The 19,313-nt window shown below is 39.1% G+C and overlaps 1 protein-coding gene across 2 annotated transcripts in view; it reads left to right on the forward strand.

The window, feature by feature from the left end:
- LOC127444157 (TOX high mobility group box family member 3-like) overlaps window positions 1–19,313 on the forward strand; it is a 102,486-nt gene that overhangs the window by 32,045 nt on the left and 51,128 nt on the right. The window contains exons 1-2 of one of the 2 annotated variants that reach the window (XM_051703394.1): window positions 7,475–7,532; window positions 9,034–9,149. Coding sequence is in view for 1 of the 2 variants with exons in the window: in XM_051703385.1 (XP_051559345.1) it covers window positions 7,467–7,532 (66 nt within the window). In the remaining variant the exon portion in view is untranslated. Of the gene's footprint in view, window positions 1–7,466; window positions 7,533–9,033; window positions 9,150–19,313 lie in introns of those variants that run through there. The other variant, XM_051703385.1, reaches the window with a different exon arrangement.

Here is a 19,313-nt window from a genome sequence, read left to right on the forward strand (position 1 = left end):
AACGATCCAGGAGCAATTTGGTGATGATCCGTGCATTTTCCAGCATGATGGAGCACCATGTCACAAGGCAAGAGTGATAAAGAAATGGCTCAGAGATTATTACATTGAAATTTTGGATCCGTGGCCAGGCAACTCCCCGGATCTTAATCCCACAGAGAACCTGTGGTCAGTCCTCAAAAAGTGAGTGGACAAGCAGAAGCCCACAAATTGTGATCAACTCCAAGCACTAATAAGGCAAGAATGGATCGCCATCAGTCAGGATTTGGCCCAGAAGCTGATATCCAGCATGCCAGAGCGAATTGCAGAGGTTATGAAGAACAAGGGTCAACACTGTAAATATTGACTCTTTGCATATATTAAATGTTTTTGCCAATAAAAGCCTTTAAAACTTATGAAATGTGTATCATTGTTTTCCAATATAACATAGAAACGTGAAAAAATAATCTACAAATACTGAAGCAACAAACTTTGCAAAACACAAAATGTATGTCACTGCCAGTACTTTTGGCCATGGCTGTACTTATGTAGTTTCATGTTTATATTTGTGTGTGTGTTTTCATGCCATCATAGAAGCTTCCATGAGCTTTACTATCTCCCTTAAAATATTAAAGGGATAGTTCACCCAAAAATGAAAATTCTGTCATCATTTTCTCACCCTAATTTTGTTGCAAACCTGGATGGCTTTCTTTCGTCTTTGGAACTCAATGTGATTGAATTCACTCTGTTGAAATAATAGCTTATTTCCTCCTGGAAACACTTGCATAAGCATATACAAACACTAAGGTTAGGAAACCCTTCTCAGTATGGACACTGGTGTCCCAAACCAACCAGGAGCTTCATGCATCCTGAAGTATAATATGCAAGTGTCACATTATTTTTATGCGCATAATTACAAAAATAACCATGTAAGATTGTCTGATTGGAGCATTTTTAAGTAAGTTTAGGGGTGCATCTTGAGCTTGTTACTGTCCACTAATGAGGGAGAGGTAGTGGTTACATTGTGGTTCTCATCTTGTTAATTACAGAGGCTCCATTGTCTGATCTGACCCATTTTACAGCATTCCCTCTTTCATTCTTTCAGTTTGTCTTATCCTCGCATCATGGCTAATCTCATTTGGCATCTGGCTCAATCCCATCCTGCCATGAACATTAGAGGGTCTGCTCTCCTACTGAAGAGCCAAGAATACCCCCCCCCCCACTTTCTTGGTTATATTTCTGTTTACTGATGTCTTTTAATAAATGTACAGTTGACAAGAGCAAGATGATTTAAAACAGCATTTCTTGTCCTGTATGTTACTGTATTTGCTTGAGAGCAGTGTTTGTTCAATTAATATTCATGAGTTGTGGATCTGCATGTGACAGTGATGTGAGGCAGAGAGGCAGGTAATGGGATTTAAAACAAGGTGAATGCTGATGGTGTGAATGAGCAGCAGTGCAAGTTCATACACACACACACACAAACACACACATCTCTCTCCCCTTGCTGTTTGTATTATGAAGACCCACATTAGCGATGAAATGAGGCAGGAACTTTTTTCCATCTTCTGAGAATCCACCTTGCGATCTCTCTCTCTCTTTCTCATTCTGTCTGTCTGTAATCTCTCTTTCTTTATTTCTCATTCGATTGTGTCTTCAAGAGATGGTATTTATTTTTGCAAATTCACTTTTTAACAGTGCAGTACTGTTAGGTCCATCAGTTTTATTACTTTAAGTTTTTTAATTGCTTTCCTTTTATAATTATTCTTTTCTAGATTGATAGGTTAATTCATTTTCTTTAATGAGGTGAATGTTGTCAGACCCTAAAAAAACAGACCTCTGGAATTTTCTTTCAGAGATTTCTCCCCATTGGTCTATGTTGTTCCGAAAACTCACTTTCATCCACAGACACACACTTAAAAAAGAGCCTGAAGCCGAAACCATTTGCTTTTCGTCAAACTACCCACAGCTGGCTCACAATTTCACTGCCGATTCGCCATCATGTCTTTAAACAGGAAAAACTAAAAAAACAAAACCTAAATGGCACTTGAGGCATTCAGACAGGAGACTGGACCACTGACAGTACACTGTAAAAAAAAAAAATGTTTGTGAGGTAACATAAAATGTGCTTCATGTGGTAACATCTGAACTACCTGGTTTTATCAGCCTGGTCTCATGAGCATTACGTGACCGTGGCAACTGTTTCATGAAACAAAATTGCCTAGTTTCCCATTGAAATGTCCAGCTGGGTGGCCTAAATGGTGTCCTAATCAGACAAGGTTTTTACGGTGAATATTAAATGGATGTTTTAAAACTTGCCTCCCTAACCTAAAACTTTAACCTAAACCTAACCAATAGTGTAAACAAAACAGACATCCTTACCCTATCCACCATTTTCCTGAACGCGGAAGTATTCCACCATTTGACCATTTTCAGTTTCCGGTCTCCAGTGTTTTCACTCGCATTGGTGTATATTCTTAGTGGGTAATATTTAAGGTACTACATTTGAAAAAATTGTCAAAAAACATGTCATGAAGCGATGGTCCAAAGTTAGTTACGTTGATATCATTAACTACTTTGAGTTGTTATGACAGCCAACAACAGCACGAGTTGAGCCTGAAATTAATTTTTACTCCTAAAAAACGTAAATGGTTGTTGTTCTCTATCTGGATCGCTTGTTTTGGTAGTTTTACATCGCATCTTGAGATCAGAAACATAAAACAGACAATTAGAATTATAATGGCGCCACCCAGTGTTTCCTCAGGAAAACTGTGGATACTAGCCTAAATCCTGATGGTGTCCAAAAAGAAAGTGCGAAATGAAAAGTACATTTTCTGAAGCAACCACCCCATCTCTCGTCACTTCTGTGATACTTTTGTCACATGTGTCAGCTTGCATGCATGACTGGTCTCGAACCCCAGGCTTCAGAGTCCAAATTCCAACACTCTCTGTAGTGATCTTCTGCACAAGCTAATTACATTTAGAATAAGTGTGTAAATATTGGGGAGCCTGTAATACATGCATTACAATGTATTATTTTTCAAATGATGCATTATAGTAAAAGTGTTTTGATATCATAACATAGCAGTTTGTGAGTAATAATGTGAAAAATAAATGTTTATAAAGTCAAAATCAACCGTTGTAGTTGTCATATGTGTGAAAGTGAATAAAACGTTGTAGGTTGACTGGGTACTGTAGGTCTAGGATAGGTTAGGTTTTATCTAAAGGTGCACTTTTTTCATGTTCAAAAAGTTTTGAAACATATATTTTCAAACATATGTATAAAAGCATGAGCACTCGCATGATGTGGAAGCTCCAGTTATGTCAGTAAAAGTAACAGCTGAGCGGTCTCCCGTCCACCAGAGGGAGCCCTCACCTGAATTCTGAACTGTCACTTCCTGTTTCCTGCCACATCAGTTCCTGCCATGTCACTTCCTGTTTGCCTTGTATATAAGCCATGCATTCACACTCCCATATTGTGAAGTATTGCCAGTTCACCTGCTTTACCAAGTGTTTATCAAGTGTATTCTCATTCTGCCTCGTTATCATCTTCTGCCTGTTTATTGGATTCACGTTTCTGCATTACCCTTTCTGTCTTGTTGACCTTATTGGATTGTTTGCCTGTTACCTACCTCTGCCTGATGTACTGACCACGTTTGAGCCTTCTGATTTGGATTTGTTCATTAAACTCTAATGCATAATGGATTCTAACCCGACCTCCAGTCTGAGTTCGTTACAGTAACCTTATAAAAGCTGTTTTATTCTACATGTGGAGGGTCCCGTCATGGGGGCAGCCATGTTATGATCACATGACCAGCCAGATACTACTCAGTTAATCTCAATAACCGCCCTGTTATTGGACACTAACTCACTGATAAAATTATTCAAGGCTGATTGAGAATAGTGAAATTCTACAATGGCGTCAGTAACTGAAAACTACTGTGTCTGAATGATGCTACATCCACGCCACTAGTGGCACTTTTTCACTGCACGTTATGGTTCGACTCTGCTCACTTTACTTTTCTGAGCTTGCTTTTCCACTGCAGTTTAGTGCAGCCTCAACGTGGGTGGGATTATAGGCTGAACGTCATAGTTGCGCCGCCTCTACTGCCGTAGAGCTACTAACGTACTCCTCGGCTACTAACGAGAGGAACGTCTGCACCTCGTTTATTGACCACGGCGTGGTTTTGCGCAAAGCCATTTCTATTTACAATTAGAAAGTCGCGTGAACAAATGATACTGCTATTGCTGTTGCTAACTTTAAAACTAGCAGGTTGATGTCCCGTGTCGCAAATCCAGTGACACTGGTAGTGATGATTCTCTCTGACCAATCAGTGATCTGCAGGGTTTTGACGTCACATTTAGTATCGGCTCGGCTCGCTTGGAACCTCGACCGAGGTGGTACTAAAACAAGTACCAGGTACTATCCACAGTGGAAAACCCCCATAAGTGTCAGTTTAAGTCCAAGACGATGCCAAAAAAAAAAAAAATTACATGATGAGAGAAAGGTGCCATGGGTTGTTCCTAGCAAGGTACCTTACAGGCTCCATATGGTTAGGATTAGGGTGGGGGTGGGGTTAGGGCATCTTTGTACAGTGGGCAAAACATTACTGATTGCACTTTTAATTCCAGAATATTATTTAATCTGACTAAATTTACATGACCAATTAGGTTACACCCACAAAGTATTTTTATGGGTTAGATCAAGTAGAAATAGATCCTTGCAGGTTACCACTTTTTTTTAGTGTAGACACCTAATGATATGATCAGAATGCTTGATAGCAGAGAAAGAGACAACAGTCAAACAAACAGCGTGGAGAGATGGTTATTTTTCATTGTTTCTATTTTCAGAGAGACATTCTGCCACTGACATTATGGTGCTGTATTGAATGAATGAGTGTGTGTTCCTCTTTAGTGTAGATAGCACCAGGTGAGAGCTCCAAAAGGCCTTCTCAGCCCAAAACACCTGCTCTTCAAGTCCTGCAGCTGCCGCGAGCCCGGCGTGTGTGTTTGAGTTTGTGTTGTGCATGGGTAGACGTGTATGTGTGGTGGTTAGACTTTTAACATAGCAGCTCATTCCTTTTTTCATCTCCCCTTTTCTTTCTCTTGCTCACTCTCTCTCCAGGGCATAGACTAATTAATGGATACCATCCGCAGTTGATTAGCTACAGTTCCTTCGGTAATTACATTCGCTTACTAACCACTCAGACAAAAAGATGAGGGGGAGAGGGAGAGAACAAAGCGAGGGGAAAAAAAAATTAATGCTCTTCTAATTTTGCGCTGATTTTAATTTGTTTCTGCTATTGTTTGCCCTCCACAATAAGATAAGAAAGCACTTTTTCCCTCTTATTTCGACTCTTTTGGTTGTGTGTAGCATCTGAAGGAATCATTTTGTTATAAACAGACAAAAACTTGCTGTTGGTTGAGGCTTTGAATCAGGGCCTTAAGGCTGTTGTGAGGATGACTTTTCTGGCTATTCTGGTTGATGCTTGTGTGTATGCATGTGTACTCCCATGAGTGTGTGTGTGTGTGTGTGTGTGTGTGTGTGTGTGTGTGTGTTTGTGTTTGATTTGTCTGGTTATAGACAGCTGCTTACCCATAATTCCTCATTTTGCTGTTCCATTGTTCCTACCTGTCAGTGTGTTTGTGGCTCAGAAGAATGATTACATCATGTTTGATTTAGAGGGATACAGAAATAATAAAGGATTAGAATAAGGAAAAGCTCAATTTGGTAAGAAAGCTTAGACATACTACACTGAAAAATATGTTAAGCTAAAAATGTGCTTAATGTGGTAACATCTGAATTTACTGGTTTTATTCAAGTAAAAAATATGATTTAAGATAACTGAATTAACCTTAATACATTAGGTTACACCAACAAAACTAATTTGAATGGTTTAATCAGGTAGTAATAGCTTCTTAAGGTAACAATTGCAGGTTAAAACTTTTTACAATGATATACTGAAAAAAAATGTTTAACCTGCACCAACAAAACTAATTGTAAGGGTTGGATCAGGTCCTTAAAGGAATAATTCACCCCAAAATTATAATTTATCATTTACTCACCCTTATGCCATGTCAAACTCGTATGGCTTGCTTTCTTCTATGGAACACAAACAAAGATATTTTGATGGAGATATGATATGTTTATATTCAGTCAATGCAAGTCAGTTTGGACCAACACTTCCAAACATTAAGGCAGCATAAAGGTGATCCATACAACTCAAGTGGTTTAATCCATGTCTTCTGAAGCATGGAGACTGCAGATGGCAAGATTTATAGTTACATTTTGGTCCGTTCTCACCCAAAACCAATTGTATTGCTTCAGAAGACTTTGATTAAACTATATGAGTTGTATAGATTACCTTTATGCTGTCTTATGTCAATTTTGAAGCTTGGAAGTATTATACCCAATTGATTTTCATTGTATGAATATATCACCTATCCCCTTCAAAATATCTTTGTTTGTGTTCCACAGAAGACAGAAGGTCATACAAATTTGAGATGGCATAAAGGTGAGAAAATTGTCCTTTTTGGGTGAACTATTAAGGTCACAGTTGCAGGTTACCACCTTTTTAAAGTGTACATGGATGTCCTGTGCAAGATTAGGCTTTAAAAAACACAACATCCCATCATCTTTGCACATGTCTTGAACATTTGCTTATTATTTTCAAAGTTCAAAAACCTTTTCTGCTCTTGTTTCTGTGTTGTTATTGATTTTTTTTTTTTTTAATTTTTATTCATTGGAGAGGTATTAACCCACCCTACACACAATCCAATTCAATCTGCTCTGTTTTCACTTTTTGAAAACAGTGATCCTTCATCAGCCTGCAAGGTAATTTACCATTAGAAATATGTCTGTGTGACTCTCCCCCACTTTTGTTATGGAAAGTAAACATTTCCATTATAGGCAGCAAGCCATACCTGCCTGTCTCTCAGATGCATTACATGAAGATGTGAGGTGAATAAGCAATTGGGTTACTTCCAGTGTTAGTCTTACCTATATACATAAGGGGTAAATTGAAGAATGAATACATTTTCAGCTGAGGTACTCAGCTGATTTCTTATAAAGAAGTAACATGGTAGCACTTTACAATAAGGTTGTATTTGTTAACATTAGTTAACATGAAATGACAATGAAAAATACTTTGACAGCATTTATTCATCTTAGTTGATGTTAATTTTAGCCTATACTAGTACATATTTAACAATTAGTGTTTGTATGTAAACATTAGTTAATGCATGAACTAACAATAGACAGTTATAAATGTATAAATTAACATCAACTAATATACTGTAAAAAATATTGTTTATTGTTAGTTCATGGTACCTAATGCACTTACATGTAAAGTGTGACTTGTAACGTAGTTACTATTTGGTGCATAAAGCAAATGTCATTCCTGTATGGTGAATCAGTGGATTAGAACATTGTATGTTGAGAGACTGATGCAAGTGAAATAACAACTAATGTTTTCTTGTTTCTTTTGCAGTTTGGTAATAACAACAACTACATGAACATGGCTGATGCCAATGGAGCTCTGTTAGCAGGGGCAGATGTGAGTATATCCCAACTAATAACTTTTACATTGGATGGTAAACCATTGTGAGCTAAAGCCACGAGCTATAGTATGATTGCTAAGCAGTCATTTCTATGCATAACCATTTATTGTTTTAAAACATAATCAATTAATTGTGCTTGCATGCCTCCATAAGTTAAAATGAAATGATTAATTTAAGTGGCAGATGTGCGGCTGCTACATTTACATAAGACATTATTTGTTTTCTACACGCCTTCCTGAACTGCAATGAGATTTTCCACAGCCCACAACCTTAAAGCTTAGAGCTTGTTATGACTGTGGCTATATGTTCATACACATCCACTCCTGAATTTATAATCTGACTGCATGATTCCTCCAGTGGAGCTGCTATGTTTAGGTATCAATATTTACCAGTGCCAACACCTGGCTCAGTACTGACCAGAGGTTGTGTAGCACAAGGGCACAGCGTTGAGATAGGATTAGTGTTTATTTTGTTGGGGAATATACCACAGGTGCTATTGAATCGTGCTGATGTGCTCGAAGTGAAAGCATCTGAAGTAGTATGCATGTAAAAACCTGTCCCCATACTCATTTAAAGATACAATCAAGCCAGTAAAGGAAAGAAAAGTGTCACCCCTCACAAAAGTCACTCTCGCTCTCTCTTTTTTCTCCCTCATTTTTATCCTCCATCACTGAGTCTGACATGTACTGCAAATCCCCAGTCCTATAACTCAGGCTGGCTTCACTTGCTATGAGTGTTTGTACACACACTGTTCTGCTGGTCTTATACAGTACATGTTCTTACTCACTGTTACACACAATATTGCCACTGCCTTATTTCCATCACATTTTCAATGAAAATATCAACATCTCAATGGAATTGATGGACTTGTGCTAGCTAAGCAAAGATAATTTGTGTGTGAGGTTGTGAATGTGAAGTGGCTTTATTGCACATGTTTGTTTTGTGTATGTTTGTTTGTGATGAAGAGTTTGGGTGGACTGGCTTGCTACAGTTTTATTTTCTGATTTAGAGTTAAAGGGATAGTTAAAGGAATGTTCCAGGTTGAATAAAAGTTAAGCTTAATCAACAGTATTTTTGGTATAGTGTGGATTTCCACAAAAAAATATTTCAACTTGTCCCTTGTTTATAAAAAAAAAAATACAAAAATACAAAAATCACAGTTACAGGAAAGCACTTACAATAGTGAATGGGCCAGTCCATATATGTTAAAATACACATTGTTTCAAAAGTATAGCCACATGACCTAAACACATATTAACATGATATTATTGTGTTAAAATAACCTTATTAGTTTAAAGTTATATCCAATATTACAATGTTGTTGGCATGGAAACATAATGCCGAGAAACCCTAGATGTCTTAAATGATGCATACTATACACTATGCACTTACAATTTGGAGTGATGGTAAAGCTTTCAACTTACAGTTGTAAAATGCTGTCTTCACTGAAGTTCCGCTAGTTGCTACATTCTCCATTATTTACAATTGTTTTGTCAGACCACATGCAGCCAGGTAACTCCATGATTTCTGCTACTTACGGCAAGCCGTGAGTGCTGAGTGCATGAAGTGTCCAACAATCTCCGCTTTGACGGTTGAAGAAGTGCATCATCCAGGTACTCATACTACACTTCTTTTTGTTGCATTTTTGGAATTGATATAATACTCGCACAAACTATTCATTTGGGATACGCCTCCTGTAGTTGATTCTATCACAATAAAATGTAACATTGAATAGAGATTTTGTCTTGCTAAAATCATAGTAACATGTATAATCTTGTGGATATACTTTTGAAAACAGTGTTTATTGTAACATTTATGAACTGGCCGCATTCACTTTGACCCCATTTCTGCCTGGTATTGAGATGCATCTCAGGTGATCCGATCACATGTGGTCAGGTGAGACACATCACTGTTTACAACTGGTTGTTTAAATGCATCTCCTGTAACCACTTGTGTTCGGATTTGGAGGGGAGGGACTCTGTCTCATGATGACATACTATGTCAGTGTGTTACTGCATGATAATAAACTGCAACAAAGTCAGAAAAGACAAAGAAAGTGTGAAAAAAAAATGCCGCACTATTTCTCCTAGATGCAGCTGAAATGTAATCTAAGCACAAACGCAAACTTTTGAGCAGAATTATAAATTATTTTAGTGGATAACCTGTATTAGCCTGAGCTGCAGTTGCTCGTGCTTCTCATAAGTGTCCCTGCATGTTGATTTCAGACATACTGAAGAAGATCTGTGAAGTTCTCATGTTTGTTTATGTATCTACTTTTTTTAATTTTCAGATCGGACGGCTATTTCCTTGCCGCTCGTAACCGGCAAAGTTTAAACTCTTGTTTTAGCGCAGTGGTTGATTGACAGGTGGGGGGTGGCTCTTCGCTGCTGCTGGGACGCATACAGGACGGATTAGTGTTTACACACCAAATGTGATGCGTTCAGATAAGTTTTTGACCAAATTCTTATGTTTTTTTTTATCCAAGTTTCAGACCCGTTTAGACCTGTATTTATCACTGACCACATGATCGGATCACCAAAAATGCATCTTAATACCAGGTGTAAATGGGGTCTTTCATTTTAAGTGCTTTACTGTAACCACTATTTTTGCTTTTTAGTCAAGGGACGAGTATTTTCAGTGGTAATCAACAGTATACTACAAATGCTGTTGATTGAGCTTAACTTGTATTAAACCTGGAATTAGTGTAGTCACGATACCTACATTTCAGTAGTCGGTACCGATACCAGTGGAATTTCACGGTTCTTGATGCCAATTTCGATACCAAAGCAAAAATTAGCAAATATGGTAATGTGCATTTGGAAGCAGTCGTGTCAGTCAGACAGTGTGCATGTACCGAAATAAGTCGGTGCTCGGTATTACCGGTACTGCAGAAACACTGTTATATCTTTTGTATTTTTGTACTGACTTGATACAGAAGTACCAGTACTTTTGACAGCACCACCTGGAATATTCCTTCAACCCAAAATTTTTAATTTCATTCCAAATCTGTAAGACTTTCTTTCTTGTGTGAACCACAAGATGCTTATCTAGCAGAATGTCCATGCTGCTCTTATCTATGAAAAGAAAAGGAATGGGGACAAAGGACAGCTGTAGTCACCATTCACTTTCATTGTGTGGAAAAGAGCAGCTTGGAACTTCTGCTAGATAGCTCACTTTATTTCATGCAACAAAGACAGTAAAGACAGTCATATGTTTTTGGTGAGTAAAAGTTGACAGAATTGTAATTTCTGGATTAATTATCCCTTTAAGGCAGTGTGGTAACAGTTTTGTCACAAGCAGTTGTACTCACTTTTGAATTATTCTGATAAAAGTGTTCCTTTACTGAGGCCAAGCTCCTTGTTGGCACCTGCAATGGAAGTAGAACTGTTAAGTGTTGAAGGAAAATGTCCCTCATTCGAAATTGTTCCAAGTAGTGAAGGATTTCTCCATACAGCAGATGGTATTATTCTACATGACACAATCAAATCAAAAGCACTAATATTTAGAGTCTTTTTAGCCACACCTGAAGTGTCTTTGTTGTTGGGTGGGGGGATATTGGTTCTTGTTACTCAAACTGAAGAGAAATTAAAAGGACTTTACCCTTGTGAGTGCTGTAATTTCACAGTGTGATGGCTTTTCCATGAGCTTTAGCTCTTTCATAAATCTGCTTAATGTGTCAACTTTAGGCTGTGGGAGAGAAATAAATAGTGGGAGAAGGAGGCTAAGCAACTCTTGAGTCTGGCACTCCGCACTTTGTGTATAGACCTGAATATAAGTGTATAACATCAGTTTAAATGTAAACCAGGCCTCAGCACTTTATTCTTGGATCTTTTGAAATAGACCTTCGACAATAACCGTCTCACAAATCCGTAATTCATTCTACATATTAAAACACTGATCAATAGAGATTAATACGATTTCATACATGATAATATATTATACCTCATTATCTTGACCACCGTAATGAAACATGATATGAAAACATGATATATCAGTGTGCCCAATAAGGTGACCTCTTCCTTCCTGCTGTAGAACTATAACTGATTCCACAATATTGAGTTCTCCTCAGCAATATCACTTATCACACAATCTCATTACACACATATAGTCACTAGTATATATGTAGAAATGGATTTGGAATGGCTGGTATTCCGAGAGGGTGTACTCGGTGAGTCTAAGCCACTGCCATCTGAGTAGTGGGTTTCTCTCTGCTCAACTGATATTAGGAGTTCTGCTCTGTCGAGCCCTCTTACCATCATGCTCAGTAATTGTGATGAACTGCCTTTTAACAAGTGCTTTGTATGACTCTGCTGAATCAGTTCACTAAATCTAAAAAGTAAAAGTGGCTATTGCTTCATAATATGTAAAATTGGTTTACCATGGTTATCTGAGTTTAGCGAATTAGGGTTGATAGATGGATGAATTGCAAGTCTATTGGTTTGTCATTTTGTTTGAAAAATTTCATTTTTGTTGATCTTACAGTACATGTATTTCATCCCTGAGACCCTGTGACCATTTAGACTAGACTATTAAAAAGCAAATTAGGACATACACATACAGACCCCCACAATGTCAGCATCTGGATCTGTTGTAACCCTGCAGTGCATTTTGGATAGTGAGTGAATGGTCTTGATCAACACAGGGTGGACAATGGAAAGCTATTCTTATTTAGAGTGTTTTCACACTTGAGTCCTCTCTAAAAGAACCAAACTTAGACCTCCTTAAATGGACCAAAAAGCAAGCTTAGTTAAAAAACAACCCAGTTCTCATTGTGTTCACACTGACCTCAACTCAAAACAGATAGAATCTGCTTTGCTTTCACACTCAGTACATATACATGCACTTTAAAAGTTTGATTTCAGTAAGACTTAAACAATAATTTGTAAAAACTTCAGTCAGACTGTAAATCGTTACAGTCGGACTAACAGACATGGATAATGCGATTGTAGCTCAGCATCATCCAGTATTTCCACATTCTGAAAAACAGAGGTAACGCACAACATAAATAAGCATTCTTAAATACAGATGAAAAACATGAAAGGGTGAAAAACAAGGAATGGCAGACTTTAAAGAAAAAGTTGCCAAAAAAAGCTTGCAGAAGCGGTTCTTAATTGAAACCCTGAACAGATCCATGTACAATGGAAGCACCTCAAATAAAGCTGTTACAGGGCAAAGAAGATGGATGGAAGTAGTAGCAACAATCCAGTCATGTGCCCCCACACACGGAGATTGTGGAGTTCCAAAATCTGACATCCTTCATTTAAATATTCTATTACGCATTGTGTCATATATACCTGGACAGACAAACTGTAGTGCTTGACTATGCAAAAACCCGCTGTACCTCGATTATAACTGTGCATGTAAACTAGTTAAATTTAGAAGGGTGCGAGTTTGTTTGGAGCTTTCACATACTGTATAATTTAAAATTCTATCAAACCTCTCCAAGATCACATACATAAACAAATCACGTGTGAACATACTTTAAAACTATGGTTTCCCCCCACCTGATCTGAATCACACATGTTCTCCCATATCAACTACCTTTATGTTACCATACAGTGTTTTTTCCACCTTATCCCACAACAGCAGTCTTATACTGACAACTGTCAGCTTCTGTACAGCAGACGAGCCACAACCACATCTCAATTCAGCACACACCAACTCACTCCCCCAGAGCAGATGTTAATTTAATCTCTGCTGTCTCTCTACTCTCATTTTGTTCAGTCAGGTGTTCAGTGTTTAGTTTTGTTATTTGTAAAGGTCAGTGTCATTTTAGTTATTCTCTTATGTGAAAAAGATGATATGTAAAAATATGTGAAAAAAGACTATATGTACTGTACCTCACATTTGATCTTTGAATGTCGTATCAGATCTTAGATCATCAGATCAGATGGTGTGTGTTGTTGGGACATTTAGGTCGAAGCATCTCTCTCTCTCTCTCTCTCTCTCTCTCTCTCTTTCACACACTCTCTTTCACTCTTTCTCTCTGTGGTATTGTACTGTAAAAACATGCTGGCACTGCAGGTCTTATTCATAGAGAAAGGTCATGAGGTAAATTAAATGAAAAGCGTGCCTCTTTCTCTCTCTCTCTCTGTAATTCTTTTTCTCTCTGCCTTCTCATTTTATTGCTTTCGTATTTATTTTTTGTTTAGTTCCTCTCTCCCTTTAATCTTTTTAATTAATTTTATTTATTTATTTATTTATTTATTTTTATTCTGAAGACTGAGTTTTTTTTATTTTTGGGTAAACTATCCCTTTAAGAGTAATTCCAGTATGCTGTTGTCCCATGATCACTTCCATGTGTATGATATGCAGAGCGTTCCTCTCTTATGACACAATTTTTATTATTTATGCCTCAGCGCTGCTGTTTTCATTAACACACTGTTAACTGCTGCAATGCCACAGGGAGGGAAAATGAGTTTGTAGCTGTGGTTAATGGAGAACTGGGAGACAGAGCGGGGCTAGCCTCTAATGGCTTCAGTTGGAGGTAATGTGAACATGTGTTAGTCACTGGAAGCCCCTGGCTCTCACTATGATAAACACACCACTGCCTTTAAAAGATCTGCTGCTCACAGCTGTGGAAAAAGCGAGAAAGTTAAATGCTGGAATGGAGCCACATAAAAAAGCAAATTAAGAGTGAGAAAATGAAAAATAGGGAGATGTGACTATTTTGATGTTTTATTTTTCATAAATCAAAGAGATAATGCAACAAATCAGGACAAATCTAGAACAGGATTCATGACTTTCACACTGAAATTTCATGAGATGCAACTGGCTGTCAAACAAATATTGAGCTACACATAACACATAATCTACAATTGAGTCTAAATAGATGCACAACTTACATTATTTCAATAGTACACCTGACAACAGTCGTATCACACTGTTCATGTGTTGTACTTGCTATAGTTTAATTTTATGTTGTTTCTTCATTAAATAGCAATGTAAATCAAGTCAATCATTGAAACATCAGCGCCACCTTGAGTGAGAAATTGCAAGTATAATATGAATGTGTACATGTAGGCCTATGTGGGATACTGATAATTCACCATTGATGATAATTCATTGTTGCACAGAAAGTCAACATGATATAAATCAAATCAAAATCAAATCACTTTTATTGTCACACAACCATATACACAAATGCAATAGTGTGTGAAATTCTTGGGTGCAGTTCCGAGCAACATAGCAGTTGTGACAGTGATGAGACATATACCAATCTACAATAAACATCAAATTTACACAACACAATTTAAAATCTAATATACACATAATTACACACAACACAGTATACAAATAATAACATACAATGTACATTATACAATACACACAATATAGAATACACATTATACAATAAAAAAATAGTATATATAGTATATATAAAATGTACAGTAGGTTATATTTGACTGTATTGACATTCAGGCTGTCAGTTGATAGTCAGTTGCCAGTGTGTTGTTAAGAGAATATAACTTATGACAGTCCAGTGTGAGATAATAAGATTAATAAAGTGCAGTGCTGATGTATATTGATCGTGAGAGATCAAGAGTTCAAAAGTCTGATTGCTTGGGGGAAGAAGCTGTCCTGAAGTCGGCTGGTGTGGGTGCTGATGCTGCAATACCGCCTGCCTGATGGTAGCAGTGAGAGCAGCCCATGGCTCGGGTGGCTCTGATCCTCCGAGCTTTTTTCACACACCGCCTGGTGTATATGTCCTGGAGGGAGGGAAGCTCACCTCCGATGATGTGTCTGGCAGTTCGCACCACCCTTTGCAGGGCTTTGCGGTTGTGGGCAGTGCTATTGCCGTACCAGGCGGAGATGCAGCCAGTCAGGATGCTCTCTACAGTGCTGGTGTAGAACTGTGTGAGGATGTGGCGGTTCATTCCAAACTTCCTCAGCCGTCTCAGGAAGAAGAGGTGCTGATGAGCCTTCTTCACAATGGCCTCAGTGTGGACGGACCATGTGAGTTCCACAAGCTCCTTTGTCTTACTGACATTGAGGGAGAGGTTGTGCTCCTGACACCAGCGTGTCAGTGTGTGCCCCTCCTCTCTGTAGGCTGTTTCATCATTGTCAGTGATCAGACCTACCACCGTCGTATCATCAGCAAACTTAATGATGGCATTGGAGCTATGTGTTGCCACACAGTCATGTGTGTACAGGGAATACAGGAGTGGGTTAAGAACACAGCCCTGTGGGGCTCCAGTGTTGAGGGACAGTGATGAGGAGATGTTGCTGCCCATTCTAACCACCTGGTGTCTGCTTGACAGGAAGTCCAGGGTCCAGCTGCACAGCGAGCTGTTTAAGCCCAGAGCCCGGAGTTTCTCATCTAGCTTGGAGGGCACTATGGTGTTGAATGCTGAGCTGTAGTCTACAAACAGCATTCTCACATAAGTGTTCCTTTTTTCCAGGTGGGAGAGAGCAGTGTGTATTGTAGATGCAATGGCATCATCAGTGGAGCGGTTGTTGCGGTAAGCAAACTGCAATGGGTCCAGTGATGGAGGCAGCACAGAGCAGATGTAATCTCTGATTAGTCTCTCAAAGCATTTGCTGATGATGGGGGTCAGAGCAACAGGGTGCCAGTCATATAAGCAAGTGATTTTGGATTACTTTGGTACAGGCACAATGGTGGATGTTTTAAAGCATGTGGGGACTACAAACAAAGAGAGGGAAAGGTTGAAAATGTCTGTAAAAACACCAGCAAGTTGGTTCGCGCAAGCTCTGATGACGTGGCCCGGAATGCCATCTTGACTTGCGGCTTTACGGATATTCACCCATTGGAAGGATCGGGTTACATCCGCTACAGAGATGGGAGAGTGAACTAACCTCTGTAGGTTCGGCCGCGAGAGCTCTCTCTGCGAGGGCTGTGTTATTTCCCTCGAACTGTGCATAAAAAGTATTTAGCTTATCCGGTAGAGAGGCAGCGGTGTTCACGGCAGAGTTTTTATTCCTTTTAAAGTCCGTGATGATATCAATTCCCTGCCACATGCTTCTAGAGTTGGTGGTGTTAAACTGTCCTTCAATCTTGTTCCTGTTCTGGCGTTTTGCTGCTCTGATAGTTTTTCGAAGGGCATAACTGGTTTGTTTATGCTCCTCCGCGTTCCCGGAATTAAAAGTGGAGGTCCGCGCATTAAGCCCAGCATCGCACATCGCTATTAATCCAAGGTTTCTGGTTCAGGTAGATCCGTATTGTTTTTGGACGGAACAACATCCTCTACGCACTTTCTGATGAAACACGTTACGCTATCAGCGTACACCTCGATGTCGTCATCAAAGGCGGACCGGAACATCTCCCAGTCTGCATGATCAAAACAGTCTTGTAGCATAGAGTCTGATTGGTCTGACCAACACTGGATCGTTCTGAGGGTGGGTGCTTCCTGTTTCAGTTTCTGCCTGTAAACGGGCAGAAGCAGAATGGAAGAGTGGTCCGATTTGCCAAATGGTGGGCGGGGGAGGGATTTGTAGCCATCCTGGAAGGGAGAGTAGCAATGGTAAATCGTGTGATAAAACTGATGTGTTGGTGGTATTTTGGTGCAATTGATTTAAAATTGGCTTTGTTAAAGTCCCCGGTCTCAATGAACGCGGCCTATGGGTGTGCAGTTTCCTGCTTGCTTATAATCCCGTACAGTTCCTTGAGTGCCCGGTCTGTGTCGGCTTGTGGGGGGATGTACACAGCTGTGATAATGACCGCTGTGAATTCCCTCGGAATTCCAGATCAGGAGAGCAGAAAGACTTGATAGAATGTACGTTCCTCTGATCACACCAGGATTTGTTGATCATAAAACATACACCACCACCTCTGCTTTTTCCTGAGAGGTCTTTCGCTCTGTCCGCTCAGTGTACGGAGAACCCAGCGGGTTCGATGGCTGAATCTGGAATCTCTGCAGACATCCAGGTTTCTGTAAGGCAGATAATGCAGCAGTCTCTCGTCTCTCATTGGAAAGAGATCCGCACTTTCAGCTCGCAGAGCTTGTTGTCCAGAGACTGAACATTTGCCAGTAGAATACTGGGTAGCGGGGGTCGATTTTTGCGACGTCTTACTCTGATGAGAACGCCGGCTCTGTTTCCCCTTTTCCTTCTGCGTTTTCGCAGCCGGGCAGCCAAGACAAAGGGCTCCGCTGATGTGTTTGAAAACAGCGGGTCGGCATTGTGGAATTTGAAGTCCGGTTTATGGTGTGCAATTGCAGAACCAATGTCCAAAAGTGTTTGTCTATCGTAGACAATAAGGCAGACAACATCCAAGACAAAAAACATAAGAATTGTAAACAAAACAAAAAACTACAATATTGTTTCGGAGCTCACAACGCAGCAGCCATTCTCGGCGCCATCTTGAGTCCAATACAGTATTTATCTGTATGAATATAGTGCTCATTTCTGTTGTAATAAACAAAGAAATAGATATCATGTAATAGTAAACTTAAATAGATATGAAATAATCATAAAAATATAATTTATGGAATGCAACAAAAAAAAAATAATAAAAAAAAAAAAAAAAAAAAAAAAACACTCTATATACACTTTTGGTACTTCAACCATGATATTTTTTTTCAACCAAAAAAATATTTTGTGTGTGAGTGTTACACTATTTATAAAAGATAGATTGAGGAAAACAACACAGCTGGATGAGGTACAGGGGTTTGAATGAGGTCCCGGGTCTCTAAAGACTGAGGTATGCGTTTAAGGGTTAATATGTGCTAATCAAAGATTTTGTTGGCATGTTCTCTGTGCACATACTGCTTTTACAAAATAGGGGGAAAAAAGTGGTAAGCAACTGAAGTGGGAACATGAAAGTGATAGCAAGAGGAAAGAAAAACAGCTTGAGATGAATAATATATTGACATGATGTGGATATGTTTTTTGAAACAGTGAAGGCAATGCATTGAGAGTATTAAAGTATAGATGGGGAACATGATTGGACATGAAACAAGATAAACTCATTCTGAATAAATTTAGGGCTGAAACAATTAGTAGACATTATCGACGTCAACAATAAAAAATTGTCGACAACATTTTTTGTTGTCGAATAGTCATTTGATCTCGTTTAACGTAACATGAGATCATATGAAACTAATGATGGTGAGAGAGAAGAGCACTGCAGCTCCCGCCTGACTGAGGAGAGGAAGAATTCACTGCTCACAGACCAGACGCACTCCAAATTTTCCAAACAGCTTACGGTGATGTAGATCGCAAAGTATCAATTATACAAAAATACAAAATAAGTAAATACAGAAACACTCTCTTGTGAAATAAAACTGTTGTTCCGCTTAAGCAAAACGTGCATGTCGAACGTCTTTAAAAGAACCCCCCACCCCCCCCGGCATTATATCTTTAATGCATCCTTTATTAAAGTTCAAATAATAAGGAAGCAGGTCATGTAACTGAGTACAAACTCCAAAACTGGCTTTCTGTGTACTGTCAGTGCCTCTTCTATGAGTCACGTGAAGCGACTAGGGATGCACCGCTCCGATACTGAAGCTTTTAGATGGATCGGGTATCGGTCCGATGAGCCCGATCCAAATTCGATACTGTGTTAGTCATGTTCGTTACTGTCAAGCTCCGAACCATAAAAACACCATTAAAGCAGTTCATATGACTCGTGCATTATATTCAAAGCCACTTGAAGACGTGCAATATCTCTGTGAATTCCAAAAGGCTGTGTTTAATAAGTAAATGTATAGTATGCGCAGTGCCAGCGCGTTAGTGAATGGTGCTGCTCTGTTGACACAATCTAACGCACAGGCTGGTGATGCACTCGCAGCTATTTTTAGCCTTCACAGCGATGCGCA

The sequence above is a fragment of the Myxocyprinus asiaticus genome, chromosome 1 (genome assembly GCF_019703515.2).
Source record: "Myxocyprinus asiaticus isolate MX2 ecotype Aquarium Trade chromosome 1, UBuf_Myxa_2, whole genome shotgun sequence".
In the NCBI taxonomy this organism is placed as follows: domain Eukaryota; kingdom Metazoa; phylum Chordata; class Actinopteri; order Cypriniformes; family Catostomidae; genus Myxocyprinus; species Myxocyprinus asiaticus.